This window comes from Gekko japonicus, unplaced genomic scaffold (genome assembly GCF_001447785.1).
Source record: "Gekko japonicus isolate JY-2015 unplaced genomic scaffold, Gekko_japonicus_V1.1 scaffold1178, whole genome shotgun sequence".
Classification (NCBI taxonomy): Eukaryota; Metazoa; Chordata; class Lepidosauria; order Squamata; family Gekkonidae; genus Gekko; species Gekko japonicus.
The window spans coordinates 396,086-422,957 of NW_015160247.1; the positions used below are offsets into that span (position 1 = coordinate 396,086).

Here is a 26,872-nt window from a genome sequence, read left to right on the forward strand (position 1 = left end):
GCCTTCAGCCGCGCGCGGCCTTCAGCCAGCCAGATAAACCCGAAGCTGCTGGGCGTGTGTGTGTGTCTGTGTTTACACCTCGCTTCCGCTTTGGCCCCTTCCTTGCCTGCCTGCCTGCCTCCTTCCCTCCAGCCGCCGTTGTCGCTCCCCCCACCCTGCCGCCGCCGCCGCCCCGGCCGGATCCGCGGTCTCGTGGAGTCCATGTCGCAGCTTGCGCCTGCTCCCCGTGTCCTCTTGCTCGGAGTAAAGCCCACATAGGAGACCCTTTGTTTGGGAAGGGCTAGGCCGGGAAGAGCGCTTTGGAAAGCGGCTGGCTTCGCCTCGCCATTGGCTGAGCCTTTTCTGGAGCCCCCCCCCCCCGCCTCGCCCCCCCCTCCCTCCAGCACGTCCCTAGTGTTGGCAGGCAGGGCTCGCTGTGCTTGCCGCTTAGTGCTGCTGCTGCTGCTGCTTTTAAAGCACCATGATAATAATACCCCAAAAGCAGCGTGAAGAAGTGCTACACTGTAGAGGGTTCTTCTGCAGAAGGAAGCAAGATGGCTACCTTGTGGGTTTTGCTATGAAGAATGCAGCGCCTAATTAAACCCGACTTTAAGAGGGGGGGAAGGTTATTTGTCCCTCCTTCCTCGTTTAACCCTCTTTTTCCGTTTTTGTTTTGATTCCGGGGACTCGATCGTCTAAATTCTCTTTCAGTTCCGTTTTTTTTTTTTGCAAGAGGAACCTTTATGGTTGTGTTTCAAGTCTTCTAACGTTACCAATAAAAAGAGAGAGAGAGACTGCTTTACAAATAATTTTCTTATCCACACCAGACTTATTCTGCAATTTGATGTTTTTCTTTAGGTGCTAACTGAAAACAAAAGGCCTCAGAGAAGAAAGCAAAGAGTTCTAAAGGTAATCTGATCATTGTGTTATTAATAATGCTATGCCCCAGTCCATTTGAAGAAGAAGAAGAAGAAACCCCACTGCTACCTTGCTAAGGAATAGGAAGTAAAGGTGTGCAGGTAGTAATGACATTGTGCTCCTCAGATTTATATATATATATATATATGGCTGACTTAAAAAAAAAAAGCATATTAACATTTGTCTTTCCCTCTGTATGGTAAAGTGTGTTTTTGTAGATATTTAACTCTTTGTGTACAAGATGGCAGGTTAAAGTCTAACCACTCTTGATGCATTGGAAATGTCTGATGGCACCCTTCATTCATGAATTGGCACAGTTCTTAGTGTGCATGGGTTTTTGTTTTGGTGCAAGCTGGACGTGAAGTGTTAGCTCTTGAATGCCGTGTTAAAGATGGGAGTATTGAAATTTGTTATAATTTTTTTTAAAATGTGAATGGTTTCTTGTTTCCTCACATTGGATGGATCGGTCTTAAACGATAGCAACATATGTTTCAGGCTGATTATTTTCATCGTTAAATGGATGTTGGACTGAAAACATTTCTAAATTCAATGGAGGGGTGTTTTTTTAAAAAAAGGTTGCTATGGGGTTGCTGCTGAAACGAAAATGAAGGACGAAACCTTCATGTGTATGTTCAGCATTTTCTCACGCACACATAACTGGTCCCTATAAATGGCAGCCCTCTTCTCTTCGGCAAGGCGGGGAATCCCTGTGCACGTATAGAGGAAATCCCTGCTAAGAATGGGGATTCCCCATCTCATAGTAGAGAATGAGGCCCCTCCCACACGTGTCAGAGCTCCGTGTGTCATTGGAGCCTTCCAGAGTTCTGGATCATGGCCGGTGTTTTTACAGTTATGTGCCTAAAGTAAAAAGGTGTTGTGCATGTGCTGGCACACTTTTGCTATTTGTTTATTTTTTGTCTGTGATATTGGCATAAAGTTGTGTTCTGTGATGTAGCCCTGGCGTTGCTATTGGTGTGCAGCATTTTGAGTCTAAGGACTGGACTGGAAAGTATATGAATTGAACGGAGGTCCTTCTGAGTTGGGACTACTTGGTGCGAATGGTGGAAATGTTAACGTATGCTGACTGTGCTGTTCGCGGCTCATTGTATAAAAATTAGATAAATGTAGACTATTAAGGTAACTATGCAGGTGTCTTCGTTGAAACCTATCCCCCCAAGTGTTTACAGAAAATCAAGGAACATTAAATTCTACTGAAAAATGAGACTTACTGTCTGACCCTATCCATGTTTAAGCACAAGTAAGCCCCATTGGTTTCATTTGAGCTTCCAAATTAGTGCTTAAGGCTGTTGTCCTGTGCACACTTAACTGTGCTTACAGTTCTATTCACAACGAGGGCAGTAAAGTATACTGAAGTTTGTCTGCAATGAGCCCATAACTTTTAACGTGGTAAAAAAGAGTGCTGATTATTTCCCAAATGTGAACATTTGGCTCCAGGACACTTGGCTGGTTTTGCTTTTATTTGAAACAATGCTCTTCTGTTAAGTTGGCGTGTTAGACATATACTTTTTGTTCTCCTTTTAATTGACAGCCCCAAAACTTGGTACGATTCTTGTTTGGATTCTTATTTCTGTTGATATCAACGAGATCTATTTCTAAGTGAACGGGATATGGATTCCAGTACAACCACCAAATTCCACTATGCTCTTGCATTGCTCTCATTCATTTTCATGCACGGGGGAAGAATTTTGTGTTGGATCGTGCTAGTTTTATTACTTTCTTGTGCCAGCTCTCGTGGTCATAGTGGCATATACTAGTAATTCACTTTGGGCTTGAGCCGGAAGGATGCAGTCCAGCTCTTTGAAAGTGAGTGACAGCATTGCAAGTTGTGTGTTCAGGTTAGGCATTGTGCATATTTGTGTTGCATAGCTCCCTGCAACAATGTTTAATCAGTCATGTCTCAGACCTGTGCAGGAGGTGGTGTTCTCATACTCGTATACAGCTTTGTACTATATATTAATGCATGTGGAATAATGTTCTCAATTAACTTACTCATGCAGATAGGAGTCCCTGTCCATTTCTAGGGTATTTCTATAAGAAACCTTCCTGGTAGGGCAATTGGGCAACCTAAATCCCAGTAGTTTAGTTTACTTGGGTTACGGTGGTGCAGCTCAGTAAATGTGACAAGGTGGAAAGAGATCATAAATACAGAAGGATAATGGGAAAATAGCTAGTCTGATTTTAGTTACCTTGGTGATGCATTGATATTTGCTGGGTTCTTCAGTAAGTCCTAGAGCAGGGGTGTCGAACTCATTTGTTATGAGGGCCTGATCTGACACAAATAAAACCTTGTTGGGCCAAACCATGTGTGTCATAAAATGTAATGCCAGGTAGCGGAGATATAAACTTTTTAACAGACACAAACACAAAGGATTTTTTAAACTTAAAATAAAAACATGCTTAAAACATTAGCACTCTCGCAATATTTTGTTTATTTAACAGTGTCTGATAACTGACACCGCTTGCTCTGAATTATTGCATCAAAATGTCTGCCGTTGCAATCTTGAGTATGCTGCTCAGGTGTGTATCTGTAAGCTGCAAACCTACAATGATGCAGCAGCAGCAGTACTGGATGAAGAAGCAGAAGACAGCCAGTTCCACTGCAGGCCTGATAGAAGCTCTCTGGGGGCCTCATCCAGCCCCCGGGCCGCATGTTTGACACCTCTGTCCTAGAGTGTGCTTGTAAGCCTTACAGTTATTGAAGATACATCCTTGTTTTACAAATCTGTTTTATGTGCTAAAGCAACAGAATGGCCTTTTTTAAACAGTAGCCTTTTAATAGTATCAATACCTTCATATCAATCAGATTCCCCCCCTCCCTCTCTCTTTCTATGCCAATTCACAGCAACCCCATAGGGGTTTCAAGGCAAGAGACGAGCAGAGGTGGTTTGCCATCGCTCGCCTCTGCATAGCAACCCTGGACTTCCTGGGTGGTCTTCGGGCTGACCCTGCTTAGCTCCTAATATCCAACCAGACTGGGCAAGCCTGGGCTCTCTGGGCCAGGGCAAATTTCTCCTATGTAAGCTTTAATCTTATAAAGTCATAGAATCACAGGGTTGGAAGGGGCCATCCGGGCCATCTAGTTCAACCCCCTGTTCAATGCAGGACCAGCCTAGAGCATCTGTTATTTTGAGGTACAACATATGGAAAACATGATGTCAAATGTATAGAACTAGAGGCAAGGTGAATACAGCTATAATCAGTTGCTGACCAGATGCATGTCAACACAGCAGGCTGGGTATGGCAGTGGCCAACCCTCATTCACCTTTTAGTGGGGAGACCAGCCTGAGCCCATATAAGTCTCCTGCTTGGTATACATCAAGGGCTGTCTCAAGGCAGGCTGTGTGGTGGTTAGAGTGCAGGACTAGGGTCTGGGAGACCCAGGTTTGAATCGTCACTCTGCTGTGGAAGCTTGCTGGGTGGCCTTGGGCCTGTCATACACTCTCAGCCTCATCTAGTTCACGTCTTGATTTCTGTGAGGATAAAATGGAGGAGCAGAGAATGATATGTTGCTCTGAGCTCCTTAGAGGAAAAGCAGGATAAATGTGGATGCAATAAACACTATGGCTGGGACCCCACAACTCATTTCATTTGTAGGATCCAAAGTTCTGCCAGTAGGCATGAAAGTGCTGCTAGGTTTTCTTAGGACATTAAGCCAGCTGTGCACCATCGTCGGGTTTCACACAATGCCATGAGTGTTCCAGTAATCACTAGGAAATTCACGAGCACTCGGTGTGTTTAGTGATTGGGATTGAAAAGTACTGCTGGGTGTGGATGATGTACCAGCCATGGTTGTTGCTGGAGTTCTCATTTTCAAAGTGTGATAACATCCCTATCTTTTGTGCATACATGCCTGCATGAAGTTCACAAAATAAGCAAACATGCTCAACAAGCTCTAAAGGCGGAATGGCGAAAGGCACAACCTTCCTCCAATAAACCAGCCACCATTAAACTAATAAGCGGCGGTGAAATTTATAAACTTGACAGAGAAACCAAAGCTACTAAGAGCTAATAAACAGCAAAACCCAGGCACAAACAATAAAGCAAGCTAAAAGCCCCGGTCAACAGGATATTGTCAACGTAGCATTTTAATAATGTTAGTGTTGACGTATGTCTAATCTGTCTGTTTCATTAATGGCACCACCACTGAGAATGTCCTCTCTGTTATGTGGCTGCCAGCCTGTGAAGGGGCGGGACATGTCGTAAGGGTCTCTGCTGCTGCTATGAAGGATTGGGCAGGTTCTAGTTGGAGAAAGCAATCTTTTCGAGTTCTTTAGGGCTTCAGAGGTCACCAGCAGCTTGAGATGCATCTGGAAACCAACACCTTTTGGCCCTACACTCTTCTGGAGTGAGCCCAGGCTTTCCCTGGGAATCTGGAAGGTTGCACAGAACTTTCTTATTATGCTTTGGTGTATCAGACCGTTCCCATATTTCTCATCGCTGTGTGTTTAGAATGCCTGATTCCTATGCCTTGTATTTAAGTTGTTCATGGCCTTGGGGGAAACTTGCAGTATACAGTATACACCTGGATTGAATTCCGAGAAATGAGCTTTTAATGTCTCCCTGAACACATGCCCAGAACAAATTGGAAGGGCATTTTTCTTCATCCAGCTGTTTGGAGGACAATTTCTTCCAGTGCTTCTTTGTGTACATGGTAACAACTAGGGAGAGTGGTGTTATGGTGTCTCAGCTTCTAAAGGCTTCAATTCAGATTCTACCTGAACTATAAAACCAGTGGATGATGCGTTTGGGCAGCAAGCTGGTTTCTTGCAGGTTTAATTTGCCGAACTGCAAAATGGAAGTTAGCAATAACGATTTTTTTCATAAGATGTCTATGAATATAAAATATTTTGCAGATGGGAGGAGAAGAAGAAGCAGATCTGAAAAATGGAACGAAATTCTCCTTTTATGAGACTTGAAGTTTCAAACCTTCCAATAAAAACACAGAGGGAAATAATTTACAAAAGTTTGATTTTTTTTAAACTAAAGGAAGTCATTTTGTATTATGCAAGTAGTTTATATGTAGGAGAACAAACCGCTAAAAATTAAATAATGCCCTCATTAGTTACCCTGTAAATAAATGGCAGCATAACTGATGAGGTAAAATTGTCAGACTTGCTGCATTTCAGATCTGTGGGAAGGAAAAAAAATATGAAGGTTTTATTTCCAAGTCTCCTGCTTGTTCAGAGCTTAAAGTTTTATTGGGAGCTGTGTTTGGTCCCAGTGAGTGGCACAAGTGGAAGGGGCTCTCCTTTGCTGTCAGGAGAAAGCTTTCACTGCAGTGGCTGTTTTCTTTTCTTCAGTCAAGAGAAACTCCTTTTACTTGGTGCATAGTGCGGAAGAACAAAAGCACTAATTATGAGAGACAAGCAATGTGAAGTGTCTTCTGAATAAGTCAAATTTTATTTTTTATTGGGGAGTGTTCTGATATCTTGCATGCACAAAAAAATTTTATTTGTATTTTATTTATTTATTTATTATCAAATTTATACCCCGCCCTCCCCGCAAAACAGGCTCAGGGCGGCTGAGATACAAACCAGGGTTTCTTCCCCTCCTTTCCCCTTGCCAAAAGAAGAAGAAGTGTGCTTCTTCTGTGGCCAGTTTTCTTTTCACTCCAAAAGAATTCTTTTGTTTATGGATTTTGGGATGTATTCAAAAATTATGGCACTTAAAAGTATCCTATCTTGTGTCTTTTTAAGCCTTAGGAAGGCCTGTACAACTGATAACTTGCAAAGCCAAATGAAGGCTGCCTTTGAATTCATTGAATGGTTTGGGGAACTTATGGGATTTCCATCAGCAAAACACAACTTCCTTGCTTTCCCCCTCCTGCTGTAGCTCCCCCACCCCGAAATGCTGCTTCTGAGGGACAGGGACCCCTGCCCCAAAGAGCAGCATGAGATGGCAATTGGATTGGCAGGGGGGGGGAAACTCCCTCTGTTCATGTAGATCCTTTGATGGATCCAAGTCACAGTCATTCTAGGTAAGCCTGTTTTTGCTTCTTGCCTGGGGGAAAAAACCTGAAAGCTTGTTGCACCCCTGGCAGGTGCCACTATAAGGCTTGTATTTAACTTGGTGCCTTGCAAATTGTGCAGGGCTTCCCCTGAATCAATCCTGTGGTGGTGCTTTAGAGGTACAGAGAGTTGTTGTGCTGTTGTTTCTGAAATCATGTTAGCAATATGCTGGTGTTACAGTAGATACCCTTGAACTTCCAATAATAAGTGACACAAAAAAGGTAAATGTAAAGGTTTCCCTTGCTCGAAAGTCAGTTGACTCCGACTCTAGGGGGTGGTGCTCATCTCCGTTTCCAAGCTGAAGAGCCAGTGCTGTCCGAAGACATTTCCGTGGTCATGTGACCGGCATGACTAAATGCCAAGGCGCACGGAAGGCTGTTACCTTCCCACCGAAACGGTACCTATTTATCTACTTGCAATTTCTTGCTTTCGAACTGCTAGGTTGGCAGAAACTGGGGCCAAAAAACGGGAGCTCACTCTGACACGCGACACTAGGGTCTCGAACTGCCGAGCTACAGACCTTCCAGTCTGCAACTCAGCATCTTAACCTCTGAGCCGCCGCGGCCCCAATAAGTGACACACCATGCAGCTAATCTGGATTTGCCCATTATCCCTTTCCACATACCAGTGGGAAATCATTCTCTTTGGAGGTCTTTAACAAAGCACTGAGCTAACTTTGGGACAGCATGTCTTAGACACAGCATATGTCCCACAACGTGGCCATGTTGGTCACAAGGAGGTTCAGTAGGGAAGGACTGATCTTGCCCAGCCCAACAGTCCATATAAAGTTTGGGCAAACTCAGCATGTTCTGCCCATGCCTCTCGTGGTTTTGTCAAACTTTGCCATCTAATACTGAAGTATTTCTAAATGCCACCTGAAAGGTTAGCCCGAATATATGATGGCTTAGATGGCAAATGTTGGAAATGTAAGTTACAGCTGGGCTCATATTACCACGTCTGGTGGACATGTAACGAGGTGAAACAATACTGGAAAGAGGTGCAAACGGTGCTAAGCAAATAACTAAAAAACAAATCCCGTTAGATCCTGAAATGTTCCTTTTAAATATATTTCCCGATGAATGGAAGAAAAGAGAAAAATATCTAATTTTGCACATATTAACAGCAGCGAGAATTTTACTCGCAAAGGGTTGGAAGAGTGAACAGGTACCAACCAAAGAGGAGTTGATAAACAAAATATTTGATGTAGCGGAAATGGATAACTTAACATAAAAAGTAAATGGGAACATGAATACGGTATTCCAGAATGTTTGGTCACCAGTCTATAAATGGCTGGAACAAAATTGATATTATAACCAGAAGACTTTTGGTGAGGAAAAAGGAGGAGATCTGACTTTGTTGTGATGGGTTTTATGTTTTGTCGGTTTTCACATGTTTGACATATGTTGGGTGGGATTGGTGTTAGGGTGTGGATGGTGTTGTGTATAAAATTTTGTGGAAAACAATAAAAAATATTATATAAAAGAAGTATTTCTAAATTCCATCATATGAATGAATACAAATAGAACTGTTTACTTTAGTTGCTGTAGATTCTCTGGGTTGTGTGGCCGTGGTCTTGGCATTGTAGAACCTGACGTTTCACCATTGCATCAAAATGTGACTGGAATCCCCAGAGGTATAACACAGAAAGATGGAGTACTCTTTGTGTCAAGATGAGAAGAAAATGGTAGGCAGGTAATTTATATCTACTCCAGTGGCTGAACATAGCCTAACTCAAACAAGACACAGTATTTTGTTCAAAGACACTGAAAGGCTGGACAACACTTCCAATTACCATGTCAGATTACACAGGGAAGCCATTGAAATTCATAAACATAAACACAATTTCAACAGGAAAGAAGAGAGTTTAAAAATAAATAGGGCATGGTTTCCTGTCCTGAAAAACACAAAAGGCTCTACATCTGACAATAGCACTACAGATAAGTCAACAGCCAATCCACATACAAAACAACCTCCTCAGGAAACAATCCATATGCAAAACAACCTCCTCAGGAAAGCTCCTCCATTAGCATGTTCATAGCCTGGGGAACTCCTACAAGATATTGACTCAGCCCTATCCCACCTTCTGGAGTAGATATAAGTTACCTGCCTACCATTTTTCTTCTCACCTTGACACAGAGAGTACTCCATCTTTCTGTGATATACCTCTGAGGATGCCAGTCACAGTTACTGGCGAAACGTCAGGTTCTACAATGCCAAGATCACGGCCACACAACCCGAAAAATCTACAGCAACTAATGAACACCGGCCGTGAAAGCCTTCGACAACATATAGAACTGTTTACTCTTTTTGTTTATTAATATGAAAAAGATGTCACCTCTCTGGTGTTAATGGTAGAATATAATCTATTTGTCCTTGTATTTATTATATGGATAGTGGTCCTTCCATCATTGCCGAGGTGTGAGATACCTTTCATATTACTTTCAGGGATGTTTTTGGCTTGAGAAAGTGGTATTGCACATGTTTATAAGACTTGCCTGCACAAGTAAACCTGCAATTTTTGCAAGGGTAAGGTTTTTTAAACCATTTAGAATGGAAGTTTCTTGCCCATCCGCAGGGGTTAATTGGACATGATACTGGCTGGAAAGTTCATAGACCAGCTAGCTGTTTTGCATCCACCTGATCTAAACCAATGCTGATCAGAGTTCCTTGCTTCGCTTACAGATCAGTTAGAAACTAGTTCTCATTGTTAGGTTCCCACTCAATGGATTTCCAGCTTGCTATTAATCTTTCCTCCATTCTGCAGAGTTGGATTGGTCCTTTTCTTGTTTCAGATCAGCAATAGCTATTCAGCAATTCCTCACTGTATGCAGCACACTAAGCTGCATCTGCAAATACTTTATTGTTTCTACAAATAAAAGATCTGGATATTTGCTGCACGACTAACAATTGCCCTTATTATTATGGGGGTAAAACTTTGGGATCTGATGCCTTTTCAGCCTCTCACTGATGTTGGTTGATTACCTTCAATTCGAAGAACTTTTAGATTATATCTAATGCAGCATTGACAAAATTTAATGAGGGGGGGAGGGGCATAGCATGACATGCTCAGTTTTAATGACGCGGGTCATTGTGAAGTCTACAGCTGCAGAGGCTCAGACAAGAAAACACCAGCCTGTAGGAAGAATAACTGATCTGCTGTCTTTCAGGATTTGATGGAACTGCACCAATAATGGTGTTTAGCACTTGCGGCCAGAGTTTTGGTATAAGGGCGCCATATGCTGCTTTCTCTGCAGGAGAGTTGGTGTGGTTTCAATCAGTGTGTTGTTTTAGCATGAATCAGAAAGTGTATGCTATCGCTGATGGATGTGGGACCATCTGGACAACAGTACTGGCACCTGGCCTTTCCCCAGTATACAGATGTGGGGAGGAGTGCTTTCTCACTGTTGCATCCACTCTCAGATTGATAAAATATGCCATGACTGCCTGACTGTTGCCTGCAAGTGAAGTTTACCTGCAGGTTTTGGCTATTCTTGGTTGTGCTTGCGTTCTTCAAAATTTGGGCGGGGGGGGGATTCTCATAGGCAGTTGTGCAAACAGTAAACCTATCTGTGTCAAATTGCTATGAGGCAGGGCTAGTATGTCCAACTGGGCTATAGCACCCTGAGAAAAATATTAATATAATCATCTTGGGGTTTTTTTTCCCCTCTGCCTCTGGACTAAGTTGCCTCACTTTATCTGTCTGCCTCTTCAGAACGTAATCTCATTTGGGTAAATAAGACCACAAAAGTGACTAGCCAGAATTTTTTTTTAATTAGCCTGGCTCTCCCTAGTATTCTTTTGAATTATTTGTGTCTTAAAAGAAGAACCACATACTTCTAGAAAGCTTTCCTGCCTGCAGTTCTTACTTGACACAGATAACCAACAACGCGGCTTTTTGCAAGCCGGGTTCAAGAGTTTTGAAGTTCAGTGGCCCTGCGTCAGCTTCCAGTTAACTTTCAGAAACCTCACTGACCATGTGGGGCACAAAGGAACAGGAATGGGCCTTGTTAGCGCCTGATTGACAGGACTGCGTGAAACATTTGGATTAGCAAAGCTTGTTTATAAGCATGCCCCAGCCCTCCACCTGCATTTTGCCTCTTCAGTATTATCATCACTCTTGCATAGTAAGAGAAGCCACTGTGGTGATGGTGGTGTTTTTTTTTTTTAAAGCACCATGAACCCTTATCCCAAGTACCAGTCATTTCTGTCTAGATCCCTGTGTGTGCTGTTTGTATTGCATAGTTTAAGGAATTGATTGGTAGTGACTGTGAAGACTTCTCTCCTGTGACAAGCATTTGACTGGCTGTCTTTATAAGTGACTGTCGTGAGCATTAACAGGAATTTGAAAGAAGGCTAGACTAGTCCCGGTGATTGAGATGAGTTCAAATAGTCCAGTAAAGCTTGTAAGTGATTCTTGCTTCTAAAAGTTTTGCTTTGCTCCCCATCTTAATACCTAACAGTTGTTTTCTAGATGGTGCAGAAAGAAGAGATGGAGAACTTTTCTGGTGGGTTCCCTTTGTTCTTTGCTAACCTGATACTTGTACTAACCTGGTGCTTGCATTGGATAAACTTTCTTGTTTGTCTTTGCTCTAGATGTCATGTAACTGAACAGCATTTACCTGTTTCTTTTAAACCAAATCAACTGAGTCATGGGTTGTACAGAATGGTTTGTTTGCCTATTTTGAAACAGGTCTATGGTAAAGGTCTATAGCAGGGCTGTTGAACTCATTTGTTATGAGGGCCGGATCTGACATAAATGAGACCTTGTTGGGCCGGGCCATGTGTGTCATAAAATGTAATGCCAGGTAGTGGAGATACAAACTTTATAAAGGACACAAACAAAAAGGGTATTTTTTACTTCAAAACATGCTTAAAACATTAGCACTCTTGCAATATTTTGTTTATTTAACAGTATGTGATAACTGACACCTCTTATTCTGAATTATTGCATCAAAATGTCTGTGCTGTTGCAATCTTGAGTATGCTGTTCAGGTGTGTATCTGTAAGCTGCAAGCCTACGATAACACAGCAGCAGCAGAATTGGAAGAAGCAGCAGAAGACAGCCAGTTCCACTGCAGGACTGATAGAAGCCCTCTGGGGGGGGCCTCATCCGGCCCGCGGGCCACATGTTTAACACCCCTGATATAAGGCCTTCTTGGTTGTGGTGCCCAAACTTTGGAACTCCTTCCCCTCATCTGTCTCCCTGTGTCATTGGCTTCTGCCACCATGTGAAGACGGCGTTTCTTCACTAACTTTTACTAACACTTCCTCCCTCTTTGTGTTGATATTATGTTTTGTTCAATTGCTTTAAATATTTTATCTTTTTAAATTGCTTCTTAATGTCTGAAATGTTTTAATGTTCACCTCCTTGGGGACTCTGCATTGGGTAGAAAGGCAGCATGGACATGTCTTAAATAATAATAAATAAACTTGGCATTTGTATTGCAGCTCATGTGTGTTGGGGAGGAGCTTGCTTTGATTCAAACACATTGCCAGCAGTCTTTTTAATGGCGTAGGTTTTCATACTGTATTATTGGCTTGAGACAAGTTAAATGTTTTGGTTTGTATACATGTAGATTACAGTGTATTTGGGTGTGTCTAGAGCTGCTGTGCTATCATTCCACAACCCTTTCCAGAAAGGGTTAGCTGGAAATAGAGCTGTTTTAGCTTGTATTTTGTTTGGCTACTTTCTAATAGGGTCTGAGTGAATGTAGATTTGTTGCCTTCTGTCTTCCCTGAGCAATGCTTTGGTTCCAATCAATAAGTAACCTCTTTATTGTCCAGGGAATTTCGTCTGACAGGATGGCCATGAACCAAAATTATATATTTTAGCCCATGTGCCCTGCAGAGGTCCACCTCTGTGAGACCAACTGAAAAGTATCCAAATAAATGAGGCAAGACAGATCAAACTACTTAGACAATCCTAAACTGAACCAAGTTTGGGTAATTTGTGACTGTCAAGTCGATGGCACCCTTGGCAGCACTGGCATAAATGTTGGTCTCTGAAGGCCAACACTGATCAGGCTTTTCGCATCACTCAGGGAAGCTTTACTGGGTGGTATGTCACAGGCTTAACAAGGGCAGCGGAAGAGAAAGATCTTCCATTTCTTTGTTTGAAAAACCGCAGATCTCATGATAAGCCAAATTTGGCTCAAATGAACAGTCACATGTGCTCTAGGTGTCCCCTGACCATTCCTGTTCTGCCTCAGGCTCTCTGCAAACAAGGGATATGGGAAAATTTTCCTGGGTGCTGTTGTTTCATAGTTCGGCCTGGCTTTTGGAAGCTGAATCCTCAAGGCGAATGGGCATGTTCTCAAGAGGATTCTGAAATCTGATTGGCTACATCTCTGTGAGCAGGCCATCTGTGTTACTCCTCTTGCTTAGTCTAGGGCAGGTAGGTGGAGATTTGTGCTTTCAGCCAGTGATTAACTAATCAAATAGTGGTATGATTCTTGCCCCCTAGGGGGTGTCCTGCCATGTGTTTTAAGGTCAGGTATTATTTTGGAGATCCTCATGGTCATCATGGAGGTATCTGAGACAACCTTGGGTGGAAACGGGTCATTTCGTAGAAAAAGCTAGGGGAACTCCATTAGCATAACTCATTAGCATATGCCACACCCCCTGACATCAGGGGCCCGGCAGTGGACCTGCAAGGCCGGCGGAAGTGCGAGGAAGCTCCGCCAAGGCAGGCAGGGGTGGGGAGAGGCGGGGAGGAAGCAACTTACCCTCCCTCTTCTGCCTCCTCCTGGCTGAATGAGGGCTGGAAGCGGGGGGGGCCAGAAGCAGGGGGTGGGGCTTCATCATGTGCCCCGCCCCCTGCACCTCACCCGGGGGAACTGCGTTCCCCCCCGTTCCCCCCCGAAATGACCTCTGGGTGGAAAGTCCATTGTATAACTTACTGTTATGCCAACAGACTCTTCATCCTAGCCTTTGTGGGTTTTCAGTTTGATGACTCCATGTTGGAAACTTTGAATGGTGGTTGAGCAGGTCGCTTTCCCTCCCATCACTGCCTTTCTAGGCAGATGCTATATATGGATATCCATCTTGAGGCAACTTGACAATGGTATGCCCAGATTAATCTCATAGCCAGACCTGAGTAATAGCACAGGCAAAATTGGCAGAATTCCTTCAGAATTAAATAATGGAGAATGGCCATTTCTGTTTCAGGTGTGTTAGCAAGAACTGTGGGCATACTGCTACTTGATGGTCATATGCTTACCAGTTCTCTTGCTCAGCAGAAGACTTTGTTGCCTGTTTATCGCCTGTGTGGAGAGAGCTGTTGTCAAACGGTAGCTGGAATACTATGACCTGCCTGGGTCTCTTTTTTTTAAGAGACACATATAGGAACTGAGTGTCAGCAATTTTGATGTCATTCAGAAAGGATTGTTTGAAAAAGTATAAATGAACAGTATACCCTGGAGCTAGTTGTTATACAGACAGTGGCTGTATTTAGATGCCACAAGAAGGTACAATTGAAGGCCAGTTGGGCACAAACATCATTTGTTGCCGTGCTCATGCACTTTACCTTGTGCTTGCTCTGTGCCTTGATCAAGCTCCGATCCGCTGTGATGTCTGAATGAGGGTGCCTTGATGTATTGGAGGCTGGGCTCCTAAACCTCAGTTTAACCCCAGTTTAGAATCCCAGTGTGTGTGGAATATACAAACCCCAGCTCCCAGAGATGCCTGCATTCAGCAGTCATGGTGAGTTGGAGCTTGATCAAGTTGGAGATGCTTGGTTTAATTTATTTATTTATTTGTTCGACTTCTATACCGCTCCTTCCCGTAGGCTCGGAGCGGTTTACATGTAATGTAACTGAACAACAACAACAACAACAAAGTTATACCTATCTAGGGTGACAGCCTACCAGCGCCCAGGCAACAGGACTCTCTCTTTCTTCTCCCGGCTCCTTCATGGTGGGCACTTCACCTCCTGGCACAGCGTTGATGCTGGAGGAGAAAGGAGAAGTAAGGAACACAAGCATAGCTACAAATATCTTGTGTCTTTTTTCTTTTTAATGAATTTTTTAGCCGAAGCTAGTCATGAAGTCTGAATGCAGCTGCCATTCTTTAGGATCTGGGGCATGCTTTATTTCAACCAGCAGTACTGGCTATATGGTACACAGAAGTGGCATCTTCCTTCTTGGATTGTGCTTTGTGTCCAGGGTTGCCAGCTCTGGGTTGGGAAATACCTGGAGATTTTGGGGGTGGAGCCTGAGGAGGGCGAGGTTTGGGGGAAGGGGGAGACTTCAGTGAGGTATCGTGTCATAGAGTCCACCTTGCAAAGTGGCTGTTTCTCTGAGAGAACCATCTCTGTCACCTGGACATCAGTTGTAATCCCAGGAGATCTTCAGCTACCACCTGGAGGCTGGCAACTCTTTTTGTATCCTACTGCTTCTCTGAGCACAGTCTGAGGAAGAGCAACTTGTGTCAGAGGAAAGTTCCTTAGACTGGAGGAAGGCTTCGAGCTTTCAAGAGGGGAGTGTAACATAATGCTAGCTATTCTTTGAAATTATTCCAGGGACAAAACTTGGAGGTAATAGTAGAAATGGGGCAATGAATTGTGGGGGCTTTGGTTCTTTGATAGTGTAGGGTTGCCAAGTCAGAAGCGGCGCTGGAGCGGGGGACTCCAGTGCTGCTTCAGGAGTGCGCGTGCACCGCAACCCCATCACCCGGAAGTGATGTGGCCACGCCGGGCATGCTGGGGGCGGGGGCACGAACATCCGAGGGGAAACCATAGAGTTTTCCCTTGGATGACTGTGGCCCCGCCCACAGCGTGCCCGCGTCACTTCTGGGTGACGTGCATGTCGCGTGCTTTGGGGGTGGGGTTCCCCCGGGGCCCGATCCGCTGCCGCCAGGGAACGGGCCTCTGGGGCGGGGTTTTCCCCGCCCCCCTGGGGGGACTTGGCAAGCCTAAAATAGTGTCATAACACAAGAGTTGAGGGACAGTACAATTGATAGCGTCTCAACGTTTTGAAAAATATGACCTTATCTACACACCTGTTTCCCAACATTTTTCATAACTATAGCCCCTGCATAAATGTACCTTCTAATGTCATTGAGTATCAGTGATATCTCTCTGCCTCACTGCTATGTGAACTGTTATTGCTTTGTCTCCTATTCCTGTGTAACTTTACCAGCTCCGGTCTTTATTCACCATTGTATGAATACACCATTTCCAGTATCTCTTGCATTACTTCACTGTCACATTCCATAGGTAACCCCCGGTAACAGTAATCAGTCCTTGGGGCTTAACACACACAGCTCTCATCATCCCTCTTTAATCTCTCTTGTCACTTGGTACTCTAATGTTTTCCCTTCGTATTTTGAATAGCTCTAGGCAAGCCCGCCCCACTCTCTTTCAGTTAGTACGCTTCTGTGCTGATATTACTAACACAAGGCCCCATGTAACACCATGCAGGCTAGTGCCAAAGTCTTTCTGGGCCTTGTTCCAAGTCTCAGATACAGACTTCAAGTTATTCCATCTTAAGATAAAGCACTGAAACTTCAACATACACGTTGTGATATGGGTAAACAGGAATCTAGGTCATCATATTGTGCTTCCCTTCCCCCTCCCCCAAGTGAAGTAGGTTGAAAATGTTTCCAGAAAATTAATTTTTCCGTGGAAATGTTCCCACCCTGTACATGTGAACAGTTGTCAGTAGGGGTGTGCAAAAAAAATCCCCCCCCCCGATTTGGGTCTGTTGGACCCCCAAAATATTGGTATTCCTGAATACCAGTATCAGTATTGTATTGATATTGGGGTAAATAGTTCCCCTTTATACCCTTTGGGGACCATGCCCATAGGGTATAATGGAGAATTTCACTTGCCAAGTCGTGCTGCCGCCGCCATGCAACTCAGCGAGTGGACTGAGGTCATTTGAACTTTAAATGCCTTCTAGCTGTACCTGAATAAAAACCAAACAATGTTGGCTTTTATTTGGGTGTGGCTATTTCGGTAGCCAAATCAGATTGTCTAATCTGTATTTAGCTGAATAAATACAAGAAAAATACCAATGAGGTCTGTGTAGAGATGAAGATTGAACCTTAATGCTTGCTGCATGTGCTCTCCACTTCAGTGGAAATCGCTTCAGAGTAACCATGCTTATTTGGAAGTAAATGTCATGAGGGTGGGGTTGACAGTAAACTGTGTGGTCATTTATGCATTTGTGGCTGTGCTGCTACTCTTTGTGTTAACAATGAACTGCTTTTGCCTCTGTGTGTATGTGTGTGTGTGTGCGTTACATTTCTATCCTCCCCATAAAAGCTGATTAGGCAAATGCCAGTGTTTCCATATTTTCAGGGGACACAACTCTGGCTAAAACCCTATTTGTATTATTTTTGTAGGGAGACGTGGAAAACAAACCAGTAAATGGCTGCAGACCAGAGCTCATGGAATGTATTGCAAATGGCCATAGTGAAAAATGCAAGGTGAAACCAAACCAACCACTGCCTTGGGAAAATGCACAGACGCATGAAAAGGGAAGTATGACCGGTTTAGAAACTGAGAAGTGGGCGCAGAATGAGAAGCCATTGCTTAGCGTTCATGTGAACGGTGACCTCTGTGGAATCGGAGCAAGGAATGAAAATTTAAAGCATTCTGAAAAGGATGCCAAAACCATTTCTTCTTCCAGTGCGTTAGATGAGCCCAAAAAGTTGTTTGCACAAACTGTTAAAAATGGTATCAAAAGCATACCATATTCACCAGCAGAATGTGATTTGTCACTGAAAAAGGACGTGACCGGAAGTGCATATTCAACTGAAAGCTGCAAAGAGAATGACTCTGAAGCCTTTGAGACTGGTGCTTCTGTGCTGAACCACCTCGGCGCTTTGACAACTGGAATATGTGGTGCTCCTCCCTCCCCCAACAATCATGTTCTAGTGAAGCAGACGGAAAACTCTAATGCCATTCAAGAATCTCAGAACTCACTTTTGCAAACCATTTCACTTTTAGACCTGCAGGACAAGCCATTGTGTCCTCTTGTGCTTGAGGAAGATGGCTGTCTTGAGGATGGTGCTTCAAACATATCAAGCAAGGATTCCCAGCCTGAAGATTTGTCACTTCAATCAACTTTTTTATCACTGATTAAAAACAGAAATTTAACTGTTGAGCAGGTGGTTGCTATTGAGGCATTAACACGTCTGTCTGAAGTCTCTTTAGGTGCTGCTTCACCAGCGAAAACAGAAAGCGGTCAATGTACAGAGCAAGAAACAACGTCTCATTCACTTAACAATTACAGAAAGGAGAATTCTCATTCTTTGACATCAGCGCTGAAAGCAATTAAAGGGGCTTGTCCACCAAAAGACCAACAGCTTTTTCCTTGTGGTCATTCACAGAGAAAAATTCTTCCAAATAATTTGCTTTATAATGGTCAAAGTGCTACTTCTGAACTCCACAATAAATCTACCAGCTCATCTAGTTTATTGCGTCGATTACATTTCTCTCCAAGAGATACTAAGCCTTTCACTGCATTAGTGTCTGGTGGAAATTCAAGTCATACTACCAAGAAACATCCTCTTCATCATAAAGCTGCCATTGGGCCATGTTCCAAAAACTCAAATACTGTCAAACAACGGAGGAACAGAGTGGAAATGCTTGGGAAATGGGAGGGAAAGGCTATTCATGGCCTGAATTCAAAAAGTAATTCCGTAATTAAGGATGGTATTCATAGCCAAGATGAAGAAGACGTAGCTACCCAATTAACTCAACTTGCAGCAATAATTGAATCCACAAACCCAGATCAGAAGACATCATTTCTTAGTCGAATACCACCAGATATGCAATCAAAATATAAACAGGACCAGTGCCTATTGCAGAAGAAACAATCGGTATTCGTAAGGAACAATTATAGCGCGCTGCTAGTCAAGCAAAGGCAACCTGTGCGGAAAAATGACAAACCAGTACCCAGAGTAAAAAGATTAAAGAAGAAGCCTCAAGCCATGTCTGACCAACAAAATAGTCAACTGCAGCAAGAATGCCAGTTCAGTGATTTACAGGACAAACCAAGGAAGTCTTCTAAACTACGCAAGCCTAGTCGGATTGTACCACAAGACTCCAAGCTAACTGTGATGGGGAAAAAACCTTCTAAAACCAAAGTACGAAAGGCACGGAATCAGATGACTTTGCCATCACAGCAAAAACCAGCGATGTTATTTCTTCCCAAAACTCAAATAATATTCCATAGACCTTTACCTGCCTCAGCACAGGACAAAATGAAAGACAAAGTACTTAGCCATGAAATGGTGCCCAAACACATCAAAACCATGGGCTCTGGTGATGTGCAGAATGCTGATCCTCTACGTGGTGCATCTGTTGCTTTGCAACACAGTGGCCTACCCTCCTGTAATCTTCCAGCTGTTCCTCACTTAGACACACAGTCCTGTTTCAACCAAGGAAGTGAAAATATGCAGATGTTTACAGAAAAGGACAAGACTTCTCAGGTACAGCAAGCAATGAATCTTGCTCAGATGCATCCTTTGCCTCAGCCCTTCAGTCAATCCAGTCAAAGAAAGGATGAAATCTGTGCAGAAAACAAAGCAAAACTCCAGCCTGAGGCTGTGGAGCAAGAAAAGGGCCAGAAGCTTCAGGCCATACCCATTAATGGCGGGGAGCCCCCTTCAGAGTATCCATTGCAGACTCTCAGGAATGCTGAGGGTGCAGATGAAGTTAAGAGTCTAACATCAGGAAGTTTAGAGAACGAGAATCCACAGAGTACTAAGATCTTAGGAAATTCTCCAGCAAAAAATACACTCAGTAGCTTTCTCGAATCACCTATGAAATTCCTAGACACCCCGACAAAGAACCTAATTGATACTCCTACAAAGAGAGGACAGACTGATTTTCCATCTTGTGACTGCGTTGGTAAGTGCTGCTTCTTCATTACTCTTTCGAGTTTTAAAATGTGTGTTTTCTTTCAGAAGAATGCTCTAGGTGTTGGTAAACTAAAGCATTGCTTTTTGCCTCCCTCGAGGCCCAGGTGTCATGATCTCCCATCTCAACAGTAATGAATAAGAAGATTCCCTTGTATCACTCTAGATCCTATGTAGGTAACTGTTTTGGGATGGATTTCTTGAGGTTCTCTTAACTTCGCAGCTAGTTAGCTTTGGAGATTGTAAATAAAATGGCAGATCTATTGCCGCTGACCCATGTGGCTGTTGTTTTCTGTCCTCTCATTGGGCTCCAGTAGAACAGAGTGGTGGGGATATAGCTATTGTATTAATAATTCATTGTTATAATTATATTATACATAGGAATATTCTGCAGTCTGCGCAGACTCTGAAATCTTCTTTAATCCCAATTTGTAGTATGTGGCCCCTTTCAGGCCCATAGCCAGGATTCAGTGGATTGTGGGGCAATTTTTTTTTCTGGTGGGGCTGAAGTTCTCAGCACAGAAAGAAAAGCCTGAATTTTGAGGATTATGACTCAGCTACTGTGGAATCAAGCCTTTTAGAATCAAAGCATAGAGGCGTCTGCAAATCTTAGCCCCAGAGTGTGACAATAGCAGGCTGAGAAGCGGGGGGGGGATAAATTTTCTGATAGATGGTAGGCATGGCACTGGAAATGCTTATCTGGGTTTGGCCAGTAAACTCACTCCAGTTTGTATAAAAACACATACAACTTTATTTACAAAAAACAAAGGACATACAACACATAGATGGGGGAAAGAATGTGTACAGTTTAGCAAGGAATGCAAATCAAAGCGAAAAACCTAGCTGGTTATTCTACTCACTACTTTTCCTATCAGGCACAGTTAGGGTTGCCAAGTCGTGGTGGGGGATCGTGTGTCTTTGCAGAATCCGTGCCGCGGGGACGGCGAGACGCGTTGCACCCGCCGTCGCCAAGACATGACGCTATGCGTTGCTCTGGCAACGGGCATAGCAGCAGGGTAAAAGTTGCAGAGAGCTTCCAGGCAGAGTTTTCTCAAGTTGTTACCAGGATAGATCTCTAAATTGCAAGCTGTCAACCACTTTAGATGACCATTGTCAGCTGCTGCCAGTTAATCACTTCTGCCAGCCTAAGCAACAATTCTGATAACAAGCCTGCAGGTGGGGGTGATGACTACTATAGTCAAGAAAACTAACACTTAGGCAGAAAAACTGTCTCAAAGGAGACCAGTTTCTTGACACAAAGTTAGAAGGGATCCTAGAGGCCACCTACTCAAACCCCCTTGCTCAGTGCAGGAATTAGTCAACTACAGCACCCCACTCTGCTTAAAGGAGTGCACACCTTTTAAAAATGTTTTTAAATGATTGAAAAAAGCATTTACAGGAGAAATTCTTGTGGGTCTGTGCCTTTAAGAAAGGGGATGGAGCCCCCAAAAGCCCCACTGTAGTTATGGGCCTGGCCCCTTTGTAATTACAATATTCTTCCTCTTTTTGGCTCTTAAAAATAGAAAAGAAAATGGTGGTGGTACTGTCAATGTGACCAGCCGCAGGTCAGGGTTCAATCTCAATGTTAGTCATAACTCTACCATCGGAAGGTTGGAGTAGATGGTTTGGCCTCTGGCCATTGGAGGGGTCCTGTACTGACACTAGGAGAGGGTGCCACAGTAGGGTTCCCAAGTACTTACCGTGATCCGGCGGGGGAAACATGCTCCCCGGCCGGACTATTCCTCCCTGTAACACACCATGCCGTCGCCAGGAAGTGACACTGGATGACACTGTGGCAATGGGAGTGAAAGCTTGATGGTACCATCGAGTTTCCAGCCCCATTGCCATAGTGTCGCCTGGCATCACTTCCTGGCGACGGCATGGTGCGGCGCGTCTGTTGTCCCTGCAGGAATGATCCTGCAAGGACGTCTGTGTCCCCCGCCGAATCACGGTAAGTACTTGGGAAGCCTGTGCCACAGACATACTGATTGGTGAAATATCTTCATGGTGACTTCCATGGGACTTTGGGAGGCATTCTGAGCAATTCAAATTATTGTGTGAATGCATGAGTGTTTTATGTCGCATGTAGATGAAATTGTTAATATCTGTTTTTAACCCTTTCTGTAGAGCAAATTGTGGAGAAGGACGAAGGGCCATATTATACACACCTGGGAACAGGACCAAGTGTTGCCGCTGTGAGGGAAATAATGGAGGACAGGTGAGGAAAGAAGGAACCAGGAAATGATGGAAAATATTTGGATACCTATAAGCAGCAAAATAGGAAGGGAGGACACAATTTATTTGCTTAACACTAGTTGTAGAAAACACTTGTTGTAGAAAAAGAGCTGCCGGAGCTCATTAGCATAACTCATTAGTATAACTTATTTGCATATGCCACGCCCCCTGACATCACCGGAAGTGACAGAAGGCCACACCCCCTGACATCACCGGAAGTGTGTCAGAAGGCCCGGCTACTTACCCTCCTGCTTCATCCTCATTCCCAAACGGAATGAGGATCGAAGCAGAGGGCGGGGTAAAGAAGGGGCGGGGCTTCACCACGTGACCGCCCCGCCCCCTAGAGGTTCTCTTCCGGAGCTCCGTACCTGAGAGCTCCCCCCCGACTAGAGCCCTGCTAGTTACACAGAGTATTCCATGTCTTATTGCGCATGTCTATATTCCAGCATTTGAACTACAGTAACTGGAAAGCTAGATCCAAGTATTATATTTATTTATTTTATTTACATTAATACCCCACCTTTTCACCCCTATGGGCACCCAAAGTGGCTCACATCATTCTACTTTCCTCCATTTTATTCTCACAACATCCCTGTGAGGTTGGTTAGGTGGAGAGTGTGACTGGCTCAAGGTCACCCATTTAGCTTCTGTGACACAGTAGGGATTGGTACCTGGGTTTCCAGATCTTACTCTGACACTATAACCACTCATCACACTGGCTGTCAATCCTACCTGTTGAATCCTTCCAAGTGAGAGGGGCTGAGTACCTCCTAGTAAAAACATATTAATGGTTGTTGGTATTAGAAATCAGACGAGAAGTGAGTACATGTGGTTAAGGGGCTGGGAAGGTCCAGCTCTTCATTGTTGGTTCTTAAGAGCTGTATCCAAGACAGATAGTCAACTCCAGGAAGTAAATGAAGGGCAATATGGCCACCTGGAGGACTGGCTAAAGGCCATTAGGACAGTTCAGAGTACCACTCCGATACGGAGGAAGACTGATTTCCTGCACTTTCCGTACAGAATACTTTCTGTATCCTGTTTTTTCCAAAATGAAATGTCATCTCCAGTAGTATCTTTGAGGCAGGAAGATTTGTTTCTACTCAGCCCATGTTAACAGAATTAATTACTAGAAAACCTTATAATTTCCCCTCCTTTTCTTATCATTTCCCCTTTATACAGGTATGGAGCAAAAGGAAGTGCTGTAAGAATAGAAATAGTAGTGTATACAGGCAGAGAAGGAAAAAGTTCCCAGGGGTGTCCGATTGCCAAGTGGGTAAGTTTTTATTTTGTAGTAGTAATATATTTATTTGAATGCCAGAATTTTATTTTCTTTAATACACGTGTGTGTGCGTGTGTGTGTTAACTGCTGTCAGGTAGCTTCCAACTTATGGCAACTCTATGAATTAATATCCTCCAAAACATCCTATCGTTAACAACCTTGCTTGGGTCTTGCAAACTGAGGGCCGCGGCTTTCTTGATGGAGTCCATCCATCTCATGCTGGGTCTTCCTCTTTTCCTGCTTCCTTCAGCTTTTCCTAGCATTGTTGTCTTTTCCAGTGACTCTTGTCTTCTCATAATGTGACCAAAGTGTGATAGTCTCAGTCTGGTCATTTTAGCTTCTCGGGAGAGTTCAGGCTTGAGTTGATCTAGAATCCACCTATTTGTCTTTTTGGCAGCCAACGGAATCCATAAAGTGATTATAAACTACTTTTCTTCCAAACCCTTTTCCCCAAAAGACTTGGATCATTATTTTTGCTGACAGTATTAGCATATATTCTCTCAGTAATTCTTAGAACACCTGTAGGTAGGCCAGTATTATCCCCATATTTCAGACAGACGTGTGGCCGGCATGACTAAACACCAAGGCGCACGTAACACTGTTACCTTCCCACTGAAGTGGTACCTATTTATCTACTTGCAATTTCTTTCTTTCGAACTGCTAGGTTGGCAGGAGCTGGAACTAGAGACGGGAGCTCACTCCGTCATGCGGAACTACCGACCTTCCACAGCCTGCAGTTCAGCATCTTAACCACTTGAGCCACCGCAGCTCCTTGAGCCAAATTCCAGTTATTAAAAAAAAAACCAAAAATTGTGTTTTGAACTTAAGATACTAGAAGTCCAATGTAAATTTTTAAGGAGTTTAATGGAAAGTGTCCAAAATTAATAATTTCTATCATTTTTGTACTTTGGGTGATATTTCTACCCCAAGAACATTGTGAGGTAAACACCTGGAAGAGCCCCCTGTTTGCCATAAAGGCCTGTATTGTTCCAGAGCAACGTCAGAGGCTTTCTTGAAACAGTGTTTTTTGGGGAAAAAAACTAATGGCATATTTTCCCTACCCTAATACATTACGTGGGCTGGGGTTAAAAGCTACCCTAATGGTAAATGGGAAAATGCATAGATTTCTGAGGTTGTTTTTTGTTTACAGAAAGAAAACCATAAGTGACTGTATCTTGAGGACATTGCTTACTAATGTACAGATGACAGTGTCCTAGGAGGCAAAGGTTCTAGAGACACATTTCTCTGCATTCTGTCAAAAAGGTACAACCAGGTATTCCCCCTAAGGGTAGTTTGAAGGTTCTAATGGCCCATTCATGTTCTTACTAACATCCCATTCTGAAGACCTTATGCATTTGCAAACAAATCCTTAGATGGGGCATATCACAGTTCTATAGTGCAATCCTAAGCATGTATATAGAAGTAATACCCATTGAGGTCACTCAGATTTATTCCCTCTATTTAGGATTGCATCCCTAATCTCTGATGTTATCCTGCCTTTGCAAGGACTATTGTTCTGGTGTTTACACAGATATTTCGGTTAGGATTGGACATGCCACTAGTGAAAAAATGTTTGGTCAATTGCATGGCCAGATGTCAATATTTTAGGGCATTGCCATCCTTAGAACAATACATACCTTTTAATTAAAATGTTTGATGCTTGTGCTATCAGCAAAACCAGATTAAATGGTGTTGTGAAAGAATTAACTTAAAAAAATTATACTGAGTTACAGTTTTTTAACAATGCCAGCCCACATTTCTACAAGTGTAAGTGATTCCATGAAGAGATCTTCTCTTTGGTTTTTATTCTGGAACACCAGGATCTGTTTTTAGTTTTAAAATATTGAAATGAAATTAAAGACAAGTAAAGAAAACAGATATTAAAACAAAAGTAAGCCATTGTGCAAGTAGGAAGAAGGGCAATTGTAGTTCTCAACTAGATTTTCACCCCTATCCTCAGCATCAACTCATCATTTGTGTTCCCTTTTTCCTTCTTTATCTGAATAATGACTGTTGCAGGGCTAGAAAGCAAACAGTCCTGTCTCCTGTCCTTGCTTACAAATGATGCCATGAGGAAATAAAAAAGACATTGGTCACCTGCACAGTGACATTCTTGGCTTCATGGAATATGTGGTGGTTTGGCCTTGGTCAGCTGACTGGGATGCCAGTCCTAATTCGATTCAAGGCTTTAGTCACACAGACACCTTGTCACGTGGACACGCCTTACTTTCAGTAACAGTGAAGTACATCAAAATGCAACTCTTTACATAAGGGGCTCCTTTAAAGTATTTAAGGAGGCTAATTCAAATCAAGAAACCAGATTCCCAGAGTGAAACATCCAGTAAGATCAAAGGGAAAGGCCAGTCATTGAGACAAGAGGCCATATCATTCAGGTCTAAAACTACAACTTGTTTTTGAAATCTGATAAAGTCATTGTGTGGTTTTATATGGATTATACATCACAATCATGAGCAACAAAAGATCCAGATAAAATGGAAAAATGCAGCAGAGAACTGATTAAAATAAGCAAACAAAGAACTGATAATGAAAATAAGCAACACAAGCTTCTTCTTAGTAATGTACTTATAGGTATAGGGTTCTTTTCCCCTGTGAACACTACTGTTCTTAGTAATGTACTTATAGGTATAGGGTTCTTTTTCCCTGTGAACACTACTGTGTTGGATTCCCTGGGGGGCTAGACACTACCCTACAGAGTTTTGCCCATCCACATTTTCCTGCCTTACCCCACCGCACCAGGATTCCCAGAGGGGTTTTACAAACAGCTCTGGAGGACAGAATCTAGGCCTGGATGGGTAACTGAGGGATAATGTGGCAAACTGGCAGGAGCAAGAATGACGTTTATTTGTATAGAAACACAAGATTGAGATAAATACAAACAGTTAACCAGTGATTGTGGGGTGTTAGGTTTTATGCAGTATATGCTCAAAGAAAATCCCTTTGATGGGCAAGCTTATAACGCACAAAATATAGCACTACTGAAACACAGTTAAGACACCAGATCCAGCAAACCCTGGAGACTTAATCAAAGACCTGGTATTTTCATAGAACTTTTAATTCACCCGCCAGATGCGCTAACCCTCACAACTTCCAGCCTCCAACGCTCAACCTTCAAAAATCTAGCTGACCAAGCCTCCCTGTCAGAAGTTAACATTTCTCAGCCCACAGCACCTATTGGTTCATAACACTGCTGTCACTGGCTTTGATGTCACTGGGATACACTTCTGTGCTCTGGCCTGTCACAGCCACCCTTTCCAGCCGTGCCGAAACCAAGCGTGTCAGATCATGCTTAAGCACTTCACATTTATGCCCATACAGCAGGCTGAGTTTGAAAACGGGACATGGATTTGTTACTCTGTACTGTTTAATGTCACAGCGGTTGGAATGAGTCACTTGCAGTGTTTTGCCTTTATTTGCACGTGAACCAATACTCTGATATTTGAAGCTGAAACTCTGAAGTAAATGCCATTGGTCTTATTATCTCTTGTGTGCAACTGTGGCACCATTCATAGAAAATCTAATTACTTGATGAACTTGCCTGTTTTTC

The 26,872-nt window shown here is 43.3% G+C and overlaps 1 protein-coding gene across 1 annotated transcript in view; it reads left to right on the top strand.

The window, feature by feature from the left end:
• Positions 1-26,872, top strand: part of TET1 (tet methylcytosine dioxygenase 1) — a 78,583-nt gene that overhangs the window by 12,260 nt on the left and 39,451 nt on the right. Inside the window, exons 2-5 of the mRNA XM_015413884.1 lie at positions 838-888; positions 17,271-19,785; positions 21,921-22,011; positions 23,208-23,301. Of these exons, the coding sequence (XP_015269370.1) occupies positions 838-888; positions 17,271-19,785; positions 21,921-22,011; positions 23,208-23,301 (2,751 nt within the window). The remainder of the gene's footprint in view (positions 1-837; positions 889-17,270; positions 19,786-21,920; positions 22,012-23,207; positions 23,302-26,872) is intronic.